We start from the raw sequence: 16,677 nt of genomic DNA, 5'->3' as shown, positions 1-16,677 counted from the left end.
ATGGATCGTTGGAAACGGGTCCGGAGTTTTTAGGCTTTAGAACGTTGCAGTCGAAAAAAGGATTTTGTTACGCGTAGACGGGTCGTGGTCACAGAGTCGAGACGCGTGTATTGGACAATGGGAGTTTCGTGTTTAAATATATAATATTTTCTATTATTTATTCGTCATCGTCGAAGAGGTGTATTGCCGTTAAACTGTCAGAATGTCTAACATACCTCTATATTATTAATTCCAGTTATTCTACAGTTTGGTGTTGTTTCGAGCCGTAGAATCTTACCGTCCAAATTTACACCACGAATTGACGTCCACGATGCACCATTCTTCTTTAAATATCTAGACAGCGTCGACGTCGCTCCTTGTTCGCCGGAAGTGTCCGCTGAGAATGGTTCTACGCGAGCGTAACGGTGTAAAATATCTTGTTTCGATCGCGGGGACAGAATGCGGTCAAAGGACAAATTTATTCTCGTTTCGCGCAACGAAGTTTCGGGCAATGTCTCCGTAACGAAAATAACCGTGATTTCGTAATCCGCGCGACGATTCGTCCGCAAGATGAATGCACGCGGGGCGAATTTTGCTCCCCGCGGTCGCACCACAGTTTTGGAACATTTGGTGCGCGTTAATATTATCACGGTGGATCGCGAAAAATTGTCGCGGTTCGGGGCACCGCGGTGTATCCCGCACCGGAACTAGTTCGTTTCGAGCGATGGTGTGGGGCGACGCAGGGTGCAAGAGAACGGTGCATGTGCGACCCGTTATTCGATGTCACGCGGGAGAGACGCTGCGGGCGAATCGCACACGTCCGCAAATTTTCTACCAACACGGCGAAATTTCGCAGTTGGATAATGCACCGTCGGGTTAAAATCTAGAATCGTCTAACTTTCTTAGGTGCCCGGAGAAAAGAGACATATTTCCACCAAAGGAAATAGACGTAATCTTAAAGATAAATCTTGACTTGGTTTTCGAGATAAACGAGGTATTGGCTTACTTGGATATCCTTGGATATCCAGATCGATCGTCCACGTCTTCGAAAATGAGGCGCAGTCTCGGCTAATTTGCGCAGAACCCTTCGCTTTCCTTGCGCTGTTTCCCCTAGAATTTGTGTAGGTTGACTGACCGTTGAGTAACAGCGGGTCCATATATTTGTAGACTTTACGGTGATAGGTCCGAGCCAATCGAGAACGGCCGACCGTATCGCGACGCTGATTGGACGTAAGTGAACTGTTTTCGTTCTCGCGAGACAGGTGTGAATTTGTCGCGCAGCGATTCCAATCGTTTTCGTATCGGTCGCGTTTGGGGTGCGTACGTGGACGAAGAAAAAATGGTAACGATAAAACGGTGACGTTAGTGGCACAAGTTTCCATTGCTCGTTCTTTCGGTCGGTCGAGAAAATTGTGCGGGAGTATTGGTATCGAAAGATAATACACGTTTCGATTAAATATTTACCACGTACACGTTCGCCGAGAAATACGCCGTCATGTTCCCGTTACCGTCTCTCTCGTTGTCGGCTACATTTTGCGTTCCCGTTTAATCGCCATCGAGCAAGTACTCTTACGTACAATTGTTCTTGTAACAACGTTTACCGTTAACGTTCCCTGTTATCTTTCGGAGTTACGGTTTCTCTCTTAAGGAAGATCGTCGAGCGAAACGAATCGAATATCGAATTAAAATTTTGTACGAAACCTATCTCTTGCTCGCGGTGCTAACGGATGTACACGATTTCTACCGTTTGGTAGGCACTTGTCCGCGAAACGAAACGTTATTTTATCGCGCGAAGAATAGCCAACCGACGCGTAGGAACTGATCGTTTCGAACACGGCAAACGAGAAGAAGAAGAAACCGTGTTACCGAGTCGGAACCGATCGCCCCGTATCCGATTGGCAAGAAAAACTCCGACATCGCAGTTTTACCGTTCTTTATTGTTCAAATTGCAGCTCCTGGATCGGCAAATTTTTTTCGGTTTCGGTGCTAGCGTAACGCTATTAAGTTTAATTATCACCAAGACCGAAACTTCCACGAGCGGGAGTTGGAGAGCCGGGGAAGCATTATTGCCACCTCGATAACAAATAGCTCGGCCATGGCTCTCGCTAATTTTCCTCCTACCTTCCTGAACTTTTCGACAAATTGTCCAGCCCCGTCGTCCCGCTCCGCTCCTCTCCTCTCCTCTCCTCTCTGCCCGCTCGCGGCGATTCTTTCTCCGGCGGTCTTTCTTTCGGCCCCTTATATATCTCCCAGCGTGGATCGCGCGAAAATTCTTGCGATCGATGAATCACGGTTAAGTGTTCCGGAACGTTGAAAAAGCATTCGGTAGTTTGCTCGATACCTTCGCTAGGCGTTTCCATCGATCGCGAACGGTTCGTCGTTCGCGATTAAGCAAATCTCCTCTTCGAACGACTCTCGTGCGGGCGTTTTGGCACGAAGAAGCCGCGTTTGGGATCATAGCCATCGGTTATGGTAACGCGGCCCCCTTTCGATCGATTCGAATTTTGAATCTCGTATTTTCTCTCATCGACCGTGTCGCTTCCCACTCCTCTTCCCTCTCCTCGCTCTCCTTTCTTTCCGCTTGGTCGTTCGCGTTTCTTCTCGGTCTTTTTTTTCCTTCTCGTTCTCGTTTCCCTTCGTCCTCTTTTCCGTACACCCGGAATTCGCGGGCGCGGGAATATTTCAGAATATTTTACGGGGTTCCGGGCGTTAAACCGATACCGTAGCAGGTGCTCTGTTCAAGTTTCCCGAAGGGAGAAAAAAGCAGGGCGAAGAAAAGGAACGACAGAAAATCCGGGTTGTGTACACAGAGCGTCGGGAAGCTGGGACGTCTCGTTCGATATCCGTGGCGTCGAAAGCCAGATGTCGAAATCGAATTCCGCTCGGTATCGCGGCGACGAACGATTTCTTTATAGAACGGATCAGGTCGAGCGGATTTTCGAGGAATTTTCATTCCTGGAGGTACGTATATACCATATACATACCTATATATACGTATTGGAAGGAATACTCGATACGCTTTTCGTCGAAGGAAATACATTCTTGTCGGACGGGGCTGGTAATTCTTTGGTCAAACGGTTCTATGTTCGAGCGGTTTCTCGTTCTCCGGAGCTTTTTAAGCGTTTCCGAGAGCAGGGAACTGCGCGATCGCGGGTGTAGTTTCGCTCGTGGAGAATCGTTCGAGTTGCTAAGAATCCGCGAGAAAAGGATTAATCAACGGCCACGTTTCACGACGTCGAACTACTTACTTCGATTCTCGCTAACGGTGGAAGGAAAGGCCGCGACGTCGAGTCGAGTGGCGCGGAATAATGGCGGCCGATCGCGAGAGCCACGAATAGGGTTCCTCCACGTTCCCGGGTTAATTTAAGGACGACGATTATTCACCCGAGCGGCGACCGGTGACCGGTTCGATACTCGAGCTTGCGTCTACAATTCTCCGCGCAGCTCTAACGCCTGAAACTTTTCTACACCGTCACGGTCGTACGGTTCGTCGAGCTCTGTTTCTTCGTTCAATTCCGTAACCGCTTATCCGCGAAATATTTACAAAGGACTCGGAGATACCGAACGAGGGAGGCGTTCGAGGATACTTTTCAACGATGAATGCCTCTGTCGTTCAGAGCTATCGATAAAGTTTCAAATGTACGCCGAAAAGCGCGTTACTTACGAAGATTGGAAGTGGAAGTCTACTCAACCTCGGTGAATTCTTTGCACCGCAACGGACTCGGAATCTGCTTACGCGACGAACGCGGCTCCTTTCGCGTGGTCCCGAGGGCGGGCTAGTTACTCTCCGTATACGCGCGCGCATCGTATTCGTCTGTAATTCTTTCGAAAGGGTCGATCCGTTTCGAAGCGCTTTGTTTACACGCCGGCTGAGAGCCCGCGTACCGGAATAAAGCGAACCGTTCTCCACGGTTAGGAGCGAAACGTTCCTCGACGATGGGACGTCGCTCGAAATTCGACGTTGATCGTCGACCCCTCCTCTCGATTACCGCTCCCCCCCCCCCCCCCCCCGCGTTATTGGCCACCGGTATTACGCATTACGAATTCCGAGAACTCTCATCGCGGAAAGTAGGAAGAAACCCGGTGAACCTACGAGCACTTATGTAAAACACTCTCTGTCCATCGTCGGGGAGCAAGTACACCGTTGGTAGGTCCTACACCGGCGGGTTGCATGAATAAAAGATGAATTCATCTATGTCTTGTGTACGGGCCGGAGACAGAGAAACAAGGGGTGTTGCCTTAGGTGGCGAGTCGGTCGAACGAGGCCACGGAGGAGGTTAAAGGAACGGAAGAACGCCGGGAGAAGCGAGAACGCGAACGAGCACCGCTCGACGAGATATTAATTTCGAAAAGATCTTGCGTCCGGGTCGTTCAATTTGCACGGAACGAGGCCGTGGATTCGGGAAGCGTCCGATTCACCCTCGTTGCTTTTCGTCGCGACGTACCTTTCTGTAAACGATTGTATTTTATTTAAACGGAACGCGTTCCCGCGTTCCCCGAAACGAGAAAAGAATTCACGATATCGCGCGACGACCACACTTCGAGAACTCGACGTACCGCGTAATTTTAACACTCTCCTCTCCACTTTTACTTTAAATTGATATCTCGTGCACGGTCGTTGACCGAGAATATTAACGGTATACGTCTATTGGAATAAAATGTACTCGTGGCAATTTCGTTAACCGATCAACCGTCCCGCTTAGTCTTGGAGTACGCAATGAGATTTTTTTCTCAGCGGAGAAGACAGGAAACAACGTCGACCTTCCACCCTGTGTCGTGGAAACTTTTACTCCTCCGCGAGTTCGCAAACGTATGTCGTGCGCTCCGTGTACACGGAAGTAGGCTCATCTACGGTAGTAAACGAGAATTAGGGGTAGGAACGGAACAATATAAGTTGGCGAAATTGCGAGAGAACTTGCGAGGACGCGCGGGAAACACGAACGAGTCGAACCGAGAGAAAAAGAGGAGCGGGAGCGTTGGATTGTCTGTGAAATAGAATTTCGAAAGTCGATTCTCGAACAAGCGAACCGCGCGGCACGCGTCGACCGGGACAAACTTTGCGCGGCCAGAGTGCAGAAAGAATCGACGAAGAAAATTTTACTCCGAGTGGCAAGTCGACGATCGACGAACACTTTGTTTCCGTGTGCGCGTTGTCGATCGTTGACGACCATCGCGGTACGAATTAAAACAGCAGAACCCTCGGGATCGGTTTCCGGTAATTGTGTCGGTGGTCCCGAACGTTGCTCGAATACTTCCGCGCGATAATATTATTACAGGCCTGTTAGGCGTGACCGAGAAGGCCTATCCGTGCATCCAGCGAGCGCATCTAGTGGCCACGGGAAGGAAATAATTTTCTCGATCACGGGAAATCCATGGCCGGATTTCCGAAGGGAATTTCCAGGAACAGACGCCTTAAGTGGGTTCCGGTCAAAGTAACGTTGATTAATGTTGTTTCGGAGAACTACTATTCGCGTTTGAGAGAGCACGCGGGAACTCCGCCGCCTGTGCTTAATTCGTTATCCGGTAAACTTCGCGGGGATCTTTTTCCGAATTATCCCTGCCCGGAGCCCGCGTTGCTTTCGTAGCAACGGTTAAAAAGTATAATGAAATAAAGGTCGTTCGTTAAATCGGCAAGACGGGGCGTTACCGCTTGTCTGGATATCGGTTTCCGGTCTTCGCGAAACAGATTCGTCTTGAGGAATTAGCAGCGAGCGGGTGGACGGAATTTTCGAAATTTTCGAAGCTTTTCGTCGACGCGTTATCGTTGATCGAGCACAACGGTACCTAGCTACACGATATTGCACTGCGACCCGAGTGTAAAGTTTGATTCGCCGATGCGAGCTTTCGACAACGTGTACACAAATTTTGCACGCGGTGTGCGTTCCTCTGGTTTGTACGGGCTATTCGTTGGGCGAATACGACTTAATACGTCGCTCGAAAACACCGAACGTAATAATGTTTGCGCGCGAGGAGTTGCCGTTTCGTTTTCGGGAGGGGGAAACGGAGGTTGAAATCGATGGGCGCGATGTCGAATTTAGAAAACCGAATTAGAACCGGCAAATGGCGAGGAACGCACGTGAGTCGACGCGACGCGGTTCGAAGACCGTTCGGGGGTACCGGATGCGCGACGATCGATTCGAGTCGCTGCAAAGTGTAACTTTCTGCGAGTTCGATACAAAAGCAACTTTTATCGGGTCGTAAATCTGTCGTTACCTATTCAGTGTGTACAGTTAATGTCACCGATTTACGGGGAAACCGCGAAACGAGGGGGTCGACGCACCCAGGTCGGTGGAGGTAAATCACGCGTTAAGTGCCGAACCATGTGCGGTAAAGATCATAACTGTCAGCTGCCGTTACGGCACCTTCGCATTTTACACTGTCAGCGTAATCCCGACCGCGCCGTCGTTAGATAAGGGAAACACACTCCAGCCAGTGTGTAGTACACGAGCATTATCTCGTAAGGCATTTCTCACCTCCTTTCGCGGCAATTAAACGATTAAACGCGGAGAAACGATTACGTCGACGCGGATGGGGAGACCACGACGGACCAGGAGGAAATCACGGACCGGAAGTCCACGAGAAGTCGGAAGAAGTACGGGACAATAAAATGACCCGACGAAACTTTGATAAATAAGTAAACGGTTCTTAGCGACGAGCATTCTCCTCTTCGACCGCCACTGTTTCGCGAAGACCGCTACAAAGGACTACTCTTCAACGAATACTTGTCAACCCGACCTCGTTAAACTTTGTACACAATAAGCACTTTGGGAAATTAAAGCGTCTACGCGACGAGAGTCGACTTCAAGCGTATGCTCCGATCACCTCCTTTCACCTCGATTCGCAAGGACGTCCCTTTGTCGCGAAATTTTACGGATCGACCGAATGGAAAATCGCTCGATGTCCTTTTCGAGCCTCTTCGAGATCCGAGTCCCATGGACGGTCGACGGAATAAGAGGCGACGATAATTGAGTTTTTGCATCGCGGAGGAAGTCGTATTCTACGTCGAGGATTTTTCGTGGTACCGTTTCGAGAACGATCGTCGGGACGATTCGCGGTACCCCGTCGATTGATTATTCGTACGCTCTTGGACCGATTTCGGTTCCAACGTTTCCGAAATACCTTGGAAATTGTACGCGAAACGTTACTCGAAGTATTCGTTTGCTGCGTTTTATTTCTACGCGATTAAAATCACGACGTTGAATAAATTTAGCGATCGAGGAATGGCAACGAACGCGTCGAGACAAGTGAATATAGAAAAGCAAGACCGTCCCGGGCTATCGTAGCTCGGTGTGCATTCTTCGAACGAGCGACTCGATAGCTTTCGGACGAAAGAGCGTAGACGTCGATTTTAAGCCGGAACCCGAGCGATCCCGGGACGAATGTCGAAACGAAAAAGCAATCTCCTCGGTGTAATCTCTTAGATCGATGCCTGTCCCGGTCCCGGTCCCTCGTCGCGAGTTCGCAACAGTTTCGTGCATAGGTACGCGCGAAACTGATACGGAGTAGCTTCGAATAATCGAGAAAGACTCGTCGTTTGACGTCGAGAACGAGAGCTACCGAGCAATATCCCGTGGCCCGATCTCGTGTGTCCGTAACCCCTCCGAGTGGAGCTCGCTTCTCCGAAATTACGAGGATCGTAATACACGCGGCACGTGGCCGCGGGTTTTCACATAACTGTACGCGTACGTTTCGCGTAGGTGTGTGCACGAGTGGTCTACGTGTGCGCGGCCGATTTCTCTAACGGCAAGCGAGAAAACTTTCCTCGTTACCGGAATACTTTTGAAACCGTTCCCCTGATAACCGGTTGAACTTTCGATGTTCCCGGGGGCGAATTATGTGGAGCGCGCATCGGGCGACGATAGTAATTGTTTCAACGTAATTGGATAGCGGTTTTATTTTACGCTCGAATCGCGAACGGTATTAAAGTATTTGCGGCTTTTTTTCATCGCGAAAATCGGGAAATTCCATCGTGCGTCGGGCACGGATTTGAAATTAAATATCGACGGTTCCGTTGATCGTTCGATGCGAAGGAAGGCAAACAAAAAAAAATAAAAAAAAGAAAAATGAAAAAAATGATTCCGGATAGCGGAACGATTCCGTTTTTCCGCGGAACGTTTGCATAATGAACGTTCGCAGGAAGCGCTCGCAATATCGTTGCAAGCGGAATTTCGGGGACGTTGTAACGGGCTCGTCGAACGGGCTCTTAGCTCTCTCCGAACTAGTTTGTTAAGATCCAGGGGACGAGATACGAAACGCGACCATAACGTTATCCCCTGATCGTGGAGGAGACATCCTCCACGGGTTCCTGGTAATTCCCGTTCGAAAGATTAAGAATGGAGGGTGGAGAATGGGAGGCGAAGCTCGACCGGGAGGATGCTGCGGATAGCCGTTTCCAATTAAGCTTTCACCGGTGTTGGTGGGCGCCACTCCCCTCGAAAAGCTTGCACGGGTTTCGCGTGTAGATCTACATCTGCGTTCGTTGCACGTACGGTTCCCTCCCCACGGCTCGACGTTTCTACGTACAGGGTAGCGTTGTACAAAGAGTTTCTTGCCGGCGTGGGCGCTTTAATAGCTCCCCTCGGGAATTCACGGAACATCGGTTGCCCGATTCGCGTCTAAGAAGACCGATGGATGAAACAATGTCAAAGGAAATTAGGGGTCGCGTAACGAAGTCGGGCGTTTTAGCGTCGTACGCGATTTGCATATCGTCGAGGGCTTTAATAGATCCGAATATCAGCCACCGTCTCTGGCCCGAGCGAAGTATACGTATACGTTACGTCGAATTGGCACGGCGGCCAGGAACCGTTGTAATTAATTCGACGGCTATTGAAATCCCGCTATGGGAAGAAAAATAATCGGTAATCCCACCCGGATAACTGAAACGATTTTTCCCCTCTACGAGAGATTTATGCACCGATGCGGTCGATCGGATAAAGGGAGAAATAAACTTACATTCGATACATTTATCGTCGGTACGAGTGCTCGTCGAATCGCTCGACGATAGCTTCCGGATGAAAATGAATCCGAACGCGACCTCGTTCGGGACTCTATTTAATTACACGTTATTCGAACCACTTCCGCGAAACATTTTCAATTACACGTAATTAAAACTAGTCCCGGGTACGATCGCGTTCGGATTCGTTTTCATCGGGAAACTCTCGCCGATTCGTTGATAATGTTCTCGCGCGGACGCGGCGAAACCTACGCAAAAATTGATTCCGTTCGACGAACAGGGGATTTCGTTTTATGCGTTGCCCGTGGATTCTCGGCTGGCTGGAAACTACCTACCGAGTGGATCCGATGAATGTTGTAAACGAACAGGGTCGGTAGACGTCGAGAGTTTGTCTTTGCCTTTTCAGCTTCGTGGCCGATGTATTCGGAAAGACACGGACAAAGTTCGCGTAACTTCTTGCCGATCGAGGGAAACCGAAGTTCTCGATAACTCGCAGCGGTCTGGGAACTGCGAAGGTCGAACGCGCGCACCTACACACGCTCGAGGGCCACCTACGCGACCGTCTATACCTATCGGATTCGGAATCGCGGCGCACGACCCGCCAAGAAGATGGCTCCTTTTCAGCCGGAATCGAGGATTACGGGAAACAGCCGGGATTAGGGTGCTCGGTGCTTTCTCGAGTGTCATATCCCTGAAAATTGGTTTCCTTCGTACGAATCGGATGGGATAGCTGTAATTACCGCGATTAAAGCCTGGCCGAGCACCGAAGCGGGTCATCCTAGTCGGTATTCGTGCTCAAGGATAGATCGATCGGTAGCGATCGCGTTTAATTCCGATTGGAAGCTCGATTATTCAGCGTCTTGCGGTAGACGAAGGAGTCAGCTAGTCGGAGCGCAAACACGAGCCGCGGAACACAAACCGTAAGACTTCGATTCCACTTTTTCACCGGCGAAGATCTCGAACGTTTACCTTTGCGAGCGAGTTGAAACGAGTTCGGTCACCGTTATGGAAACGAGCCGATATCGAAATAGGTCGTTGCCCCTTGGAAACGAAAATCGGAACGATTGCGTGGCCCGGTCGAGAGAATTAATAGGAACGAATGGCTACGTAGACCAAGGGAGGCTTGGAACGGTAATTAGAGTACAATTATTCTATCGTATCCAAATTACCGACCACGAAGGATCCTAAATTTCGATCGGAAGTCTACTCCGGGATCGTTTTCGAGTCGAACGCAATTTGACAAGCGACCGTAAAAATGCGCGGGTCGTTTCCCGGTGTGCCACGAGAAAAGATCGGCGAGGGAACTTTTTGGACAGGCGGTGGCGTACATATTTCCAATCGAGTGGCATCTGTTTCGCAGGAAACTCGTTGCTGCTTTCGTATTACGAATGGCGTGCACTCCAACGCGCGCTCGCGGACTTGCTCGAGTTTAACTCGCGTGCTTCGCGAAATACGTCTAAAAGTCGATTTCCCCTTATTTTTCCGTAATCCCCTCGCGCGCTGCTCCCCGTGTAACGAACAACCGTCGTCGGTGACGCGTTTGCGCGAACAATTTCGTAGCTCTAGTTCGAACAGCGTGAATTCTAGCGGCGGGTGTAAATCCGAGTAAACGCGGGAAAATTAATAAACCCTTATTAAGGAAAATTGGATCTCCCTCGACTGAAATATTCCACGTTGAATTTGACAAACTATACCGAACGCGAAAAGGGGTAGTTTTAGGTACGCGAACGAAGAGACGGCGGCGCAACGGACGGGTGTCGGACAAATTGAGTAAAGTTTCGCGGTCGGCACGGTCAGGAATGAAAATTGCCCCGAAATTAGGGTACGGTAATGGCCTCCGTAATTGATATTGGACGCAAGCGCGGCTTACTCTCCCTCTCTCATTGCCTGATATGATACACGCTGTTTCCTATACATTGTTACCGTAAATGGCCTAAATGCTTTTAACGCCTGTCCCGCCCGCGACTCGTTTACAGTCCCAAATTATTTCAAACGCGCCTTACAAGGTAATAGCGTTCGATCGGATTACACCGGTCCGCGTAGATTAAGCCGAAGTAGACGTTTTCGCGTTGTTCGACCGCAATCGCGTTCCATTCCTCGCCGTATCGCGGACGGTATGTAAATAGTTTTACGCCGATCAATTTTCCAACCGTCTCGAATTCGTATCTACGATCAACGAAAACGGAAATAGACGGAGGAACGCGCAGATACGTAGAGGTGTATAATTTTTATCGGAAATTTCTCGTGTTACAGATTACATGGGTGAAGCGGAGGGACAGACGGTTATTAACCGTCGGCACTAGTACCCACTCGATCGACAATCGATTCGTCGTGATGCATTCGAGTACCGATTGGGCACTTCAAATACGAGCGGTTACTCCGCAGGATGCGGGTATATACGAGTGTCAGGTATACTCAGCGATGTATCCCCGCGTGTAATAAAAGGCACGTTTTCTTCGTCGCGATAGGGCTTCGCTCCGCTGCAACGTTCCGCCATGCATATCATTCATTCGGCCGTAAAACCGTGACCGTATCCTAAATTTACGATGCAATTTTGCTCCGACTTTTATGATACATTTCTTTCTACGGTCGGACGAAAGCAGCAAACAGAACGAAAGCACGACTTTGAGACCGACGCGGGGAATAAAATACACGCGCGATAACAGGGAGTAAAGTTGCAGCGCGGTCCTTTAATTAGTCGTCCCTAACCGCATTAAAGTCCGGTCGCGCGGTATATCGGAAATACCACCTAAAATGTCAGCCTCGATAACGGTAACACGGACCGATAGGTGCTTAAGGTCAGGAAAGATCAAAGGCGTCTTTTAATCTCGGCCCCCGATCCATCGAATTAAATGTTAACGGCCAAACCTTGCAAAAGTGAAGCGTATCGTGAGTTATTGTTGGCTCTACTTCGTTCGTAAATAACACCGCGAGGATGCCACGAAAAGAGAATCGCGTTAAACGGTCAATCTGGTTCCGAGTCGACGAACAATCTATTTTCGACGAACGCTCGCAAATACGTCGATCCGCGGAATGTAATCGAGACACAATTTTAAATCGATAAGCCGCGCGATATTTCGGTTGTCTCTTCGTCGGGGGAACGTTGCTCGAAAGTAGTATCTCCGATGGATCATTAAGACGCTTTCGTAAGACGGATCCGTGGCGTGAATTTACACGTCGCGGAGCAGACACGATAATCAAGCGGAATCTTGGGCGCAAGCAACTAGTCGCGTCGAAATTTCAGGTTACGTCGCATCCGGTGCAACGGAACTTCGTGCGCTTGAAAATCACGGAGGCGTACTCGATCATACCGGGGGCACCTGATTTACATGTGAAGCAAGGCTCGAGTCTTCGGCTGGAGTGTCAACTGATGGCGGCCGCGGAATCGCCCCTTTACGTCTTCTGGTATCGTCAGGGTCGCATGATCAATTACGACGAGGAGCCGGGGGTGAAAGTCGAGCTGACGAAGAGTGGATCGATATTAATGGTCAACAAAACGAAGCCCTCGCACAGCGGAAATTATACGTGCGAGCCGAGTAACGCGAAACCGGCGTACGTGGTGGTCCACGTGATCGAAGGTGAGCCAAATCGATTTCACTTTGCAATTATACCTTTCGAGGATTTCTCGCGGAACGTGAACGATTTTCGAAACTCCGGAGTGCACGTATCCTCCAAAGTTTGCACAATCCGGCCGAAGGAATACGCGACGGGAAACACTTGCAGAGGATCGCGTAGTTCGGAATTATTATTATTATTATTTCTTTCTTATTTTTGCAAAGTTACTCGTTAGCACGCAGCGTCGAAGGAGGCGTGACTGTAAAGTGGAAGTAAATCTCCGGGATCGCGAACAAGCGGCGATATTTCAGAGGTTTAATAGATATCCGGGCGGACGAAGGTTGCGACAAGCGGAGCCGAGCATCTCGTTTCGGGTCGCGCGCGAGTTCCAGCGATCGTCGCGCGCGTGATCGGACTGCAATGTCGAATGTCGCAGAAGAGAGACAACGGAGAAAGGAAAAGAGGTTGCTCGTGTCTCTTCCGGAGCTTGGGCCAGCAGTATCCGACCGGGTCGAGTTCGCTCAACACGTTGACCGCAGTGTGTACCCACTTCGATACGCATTTACCACGGGTGCGAGTGTGTTTGTGTAAATGCACTCTCGTTTCCCACTTTCCACCGGTTGTAAGCGAAAACATTGTTTTTACACGGTACATCGTGAACTCTGGAGGAAGTTAACTTCTCTGATAGAGTTTGCAGGACCCCCCTCTAGAGTTCGCAACTCTATCGTATAAAATCGATCCAATGTTCTCGGTCGGTGTACAGGTAGCGAAGTTAAGGTTTTATCTCGACACTTTGAAACGTCTCGGGAACGACCGACGGTGTCGAGAAAAAGGTTTTCGCGAATGTTTTTCGATACGAAAAAGGTTGAGCAAATTATTTGCACGGTATAATATCCCTGTCCGTATCAATTTATCTCGAAGGATATTTTCGATACGTTCGGTTGTTCGCGAGATATTTCTGTATCGAGATAAAACACACGGCGGTCACCGCGTCGAAACGCGGTAGCCACCCCCGAGGGATGTATTCTCCGTTGCTCCGCGGAATCCTCCCTTCTCTCTCTCTCTGTTTCTCTATTTTTTGACACCGGCCGATTAGGACCGAACCTCCCCTATTGCGCGGGAGGGACAGGCTTCTTTTCGCTCGGTATAAAGTCGGAGTTTCCAATCTCGTTTCAGAGGAGGAGAAACCGGCGGCGATGCACGGCGGCGACAGAAGGAACCTTAGCCCCGCAATTTTGGCGAGCAACTTTCTGGTGTCCCTCTTGGCGACCGTCAGCTGGAGGATACCGAGTTTCACCAGCCTTTACCCGACGTGAATCACCGCCGAAGTTACGGGGGGCGGGAGCCGTTAGCCGCGGCACCGCAACCCCGACTTCACCCTCTTCCGCAAGGGCGACCCCGGGCGATCGCATGGATCTTCTTCGGGACTCGTCTTTTCGGCCGTAACTCCGACCGACCCCCACGGGGACGATATCACCGACACCGAACAGGACCGCGCGACGAAGACCGTGTCTCGCTGATGCGTGTGTGTGAGTGTGCGAATCGTAAAACATAAAAATAACGAATCAACGCCTACCCCGCGGCCCACACTTTGTGCACGCCGCGAACTCTGTGTTATTGGTGTCCGTCGTCGGAGAGAAAGACTCGCGTCCACCCTTCTCGAAAGGAGTGGCCTTCGATCGCGAGACCAGGACTCTTTAGTCACCGGGGCAAATCCTATTCTTTTCTTCCCCCTCGTTGTTCACCCGTCTTTGCCCGTTCCAATCTATCCCCCCCTGTAATCTGGTAATTTCTTTATCTCGAGCAACCGTGAGCGCGTTCGGAATAACGATGATCCCTCTGTTTCGGAATTGATCTAGAATTCCGCGCGGAAAGATACATACGTTGTATCGCGAACAGTGTGTACGTACGTGTGAGTGCCAGCGTGTGCAACGGAAGTTCGTCGCGCGAACCGGAAGTTCCTGTCGCTTTCTGCCCTACTTTTCCTCGCGAGTGGGAACTCCCGGCTCGAGGACGGCTTTACCGCTCGTTCGGTATCTTTCGCGCGAGCGCAAAACGAGCGAATCGTCTTTTTTTCCCCCTTTTTTTTTCGTACGTGCATTATATATATGTATAAATACATAGACACGCGAAAGACACATACACGCAGGGTGTAGCGTTTCGATCTTTCCGCGCGATTACGTTCCAAAACTACCGGTTATGCGAACAAATGTTGCGGATGAAACTTGACGCGATTCCAGAGGGATGTCCCGCGGTCCGCGCGCGGTTTTGTCCCAGCTCGTTCCGGTATTTAAGAGTCGTTTGTCTTTTCTTTTTTAGGCGGAAGTATGCGCTGCTTTCGAGCTGCGCAGATCGTTTAACGTCCGTGATTAATTCCGACCCGTAACGAACGTTCCACTCTACCGAAAATACGACCGACGTCCGTAAATTTCGTTCATCGAATCGTTCGGTACGTAAAAATCGGAAGTTTGTTCTACAGTTTTTGCGCAACACGATCTCGAAAATCGTTCGGTCTCTGCACGTTTCACTCTGTCCAGTATGTAGCCGTTCTCCGCGAATTTCGTTCTTTAGTCGCTTCATCGGAAATCGAAACTTCGTTGTACCGCGTTGCCCCGAATAACCCAGATATCACCCATGCTTCGAGTCGCAGTCGCACGAGCGACGCGTCTGATTGAAAAATATAATGGAAATTGACCTTGAGGCGCTGACCATGAAATGTCCGCTTCGGAACGTTTGTTCGTACGGTTCAGTTTCCCGGATAATCGTCGCGGAGAAGTTTAAAACTAACCACCCCGTATATGTGCACACACGTAGGGTGTAAGTTGCTGCGTGGACTCGAGATGGATGGACGGCGCGCGTTTTACGACGCGGGAGCGGATCCTCCCTCGTCCGGTTTCAGGAACCTCCGTGGTTCGACGATTTCTTTTTTTCTATTTTTCTTAATTTATTTAACGCCTTCGTTGCATAGATATTGCGTTATTATACGCGCAAAGTAAGCGTTCATTTGTTACCAGAGAGACACAGGAGAACGAACCGCGCAAAGAGGAAAGTTTCGAAATTTAACCTCAATTTCTCGAGACCGACGAGCACCTTTGCGCGCTCGATGGGCTTTCAGCGCCGGATGGAGCGCGTAGACGCTTTTATCACCGCGACGGACCATCGTCGAGCTCGTTGTTGGTTCGATCGCGAGAGTTTCGGAGTGCAGGGAATCGATCGCGAGGGGATCCGCCGCAGACAGACGCGTCGTGTACATTCGCGCGATTCCGCGCCACGTTCGAGTAAATGGAATCGATGTAAATATTACATTCTAATTATACATTCAATAAAACATTAATCGTGGAACCCACATTTCACTGCAACGACTCCCACGCTCGGACGTTCTTGGCGAGACTGTTATTCTTTCGCCGAACGGAGCGGAAGTTCTTGTATCCGCTGCGGAAAAAACCGGAAAAAACAAAAGGAGAAAGAGATGGAAGCTTGTCGAGGCAACTTGGTCGTTTGTTTTCGCTATTCGATGGGTAAACCATGAGACAGGAAATTGAATGCAAAGTAGCACGATTCGCCCGTGAAACGAACGTCGCGCCAGAGAAAAGTTTATTTCGGGCAAGTTCGGGAACGAAAGTTGCCGGGAATAGCTTTGCCCGATAAACGTACGCGTTCGTTCCGCGGCCGGATATCTCTCCGAGTCTTCGAACTTTGCGCGAGCTTTAACACGCCGATGGCAAACGTTATCGCGGAACCCTCGCGCGTTATCTTGCCCCGGAATCCTGTTAAAACGGATTAATTCGACCGCAAATTTGGGCCGGAGAAATATCGAAATTCGCCCGAGGAGGCAGCCACGGATGACGTCCCCAAACATTATTCCAGCCCACGCTGCCGGCTTACGGGAGCCCAGCTCCGGAGGCGATTAATCGATAAGGCTCCGTCGGACACGAAACCGCACTTATTCGCAAACGTCTGGTTTTCTTGGCGATTAACGCGATCTGACGAGCACGACGAACGGCTCGCTCGTCCGGAGAACGAAATTGTAACGACGTCGGTGTACCCCGAGATTAGGTTAATCGACGCGACGCGGGATCGATTCGCGCGTTCGTCGACGAAATGCACCGTCTTGTCTCCGACCCTCTTCGTTCGGCCGCGTCCGAGAGATTTGGAAAGTACAAAGTGTGGTCTCCTCGATATGGAAGTAG

At 50.1% G+C, this 16,677-nt stretch overlaps 1 protein-coding gene across 2 annotated transcripts in view; it reads left to right on the top strand.

Moving 5' to 3' along the window:
* The window catches only part of LOC143149024 (igLON family member 5), a 68,224-nt gene extending 52,403 nt beyond the window's left edge, over nt 1-15,821 (top strand). For both annotated transcript variants that reach the window (XM_076315997.1, XM_076315999.1), the window contains exons 4-6: nt 11,186-11,341; nt 12,177-12,510; nt 13,664-15,821. In XM_076315997.1, coding sequence (XP_076172112.1) covers nt 11,186-11,341; nt 12,177-12,510; nt 13,664-13,803 — 630 coding nt within the window. In that variant the 3' untranslated portion in view covers nt 13,804-15,821. The remainder of the gene's footprint in view (nt 1-11,185; nt 11,342-12,176; nt 12,511-13,663) is intronic.
* The last annotated feature ends 856 nt before the right edge of the window (nt 15,822-16,677 follow it).

This window comes from Ptiloglossa arizonensis, chromosome 7, assembly GCF_051014685.1.
Source record: "Ptiloglossa arizonensis isolate GNS036 chromosome 7, iyPtiAriz1_principal, whole genome shotgun sequence".
In the NCBI taxonomy this organism is placed as follows: domain Eukaryota; kingdom Metazoa; phylum Arthropoda; class Insecta; order Hymenoptera; family Colletidae; genus Ptiloglossa; species Ptiloglossa arizonensis.
Note: the sequence above shows the minus strand (reverse complement) of the source record. Positions and strands in the feature narration are given on the sequence as shown.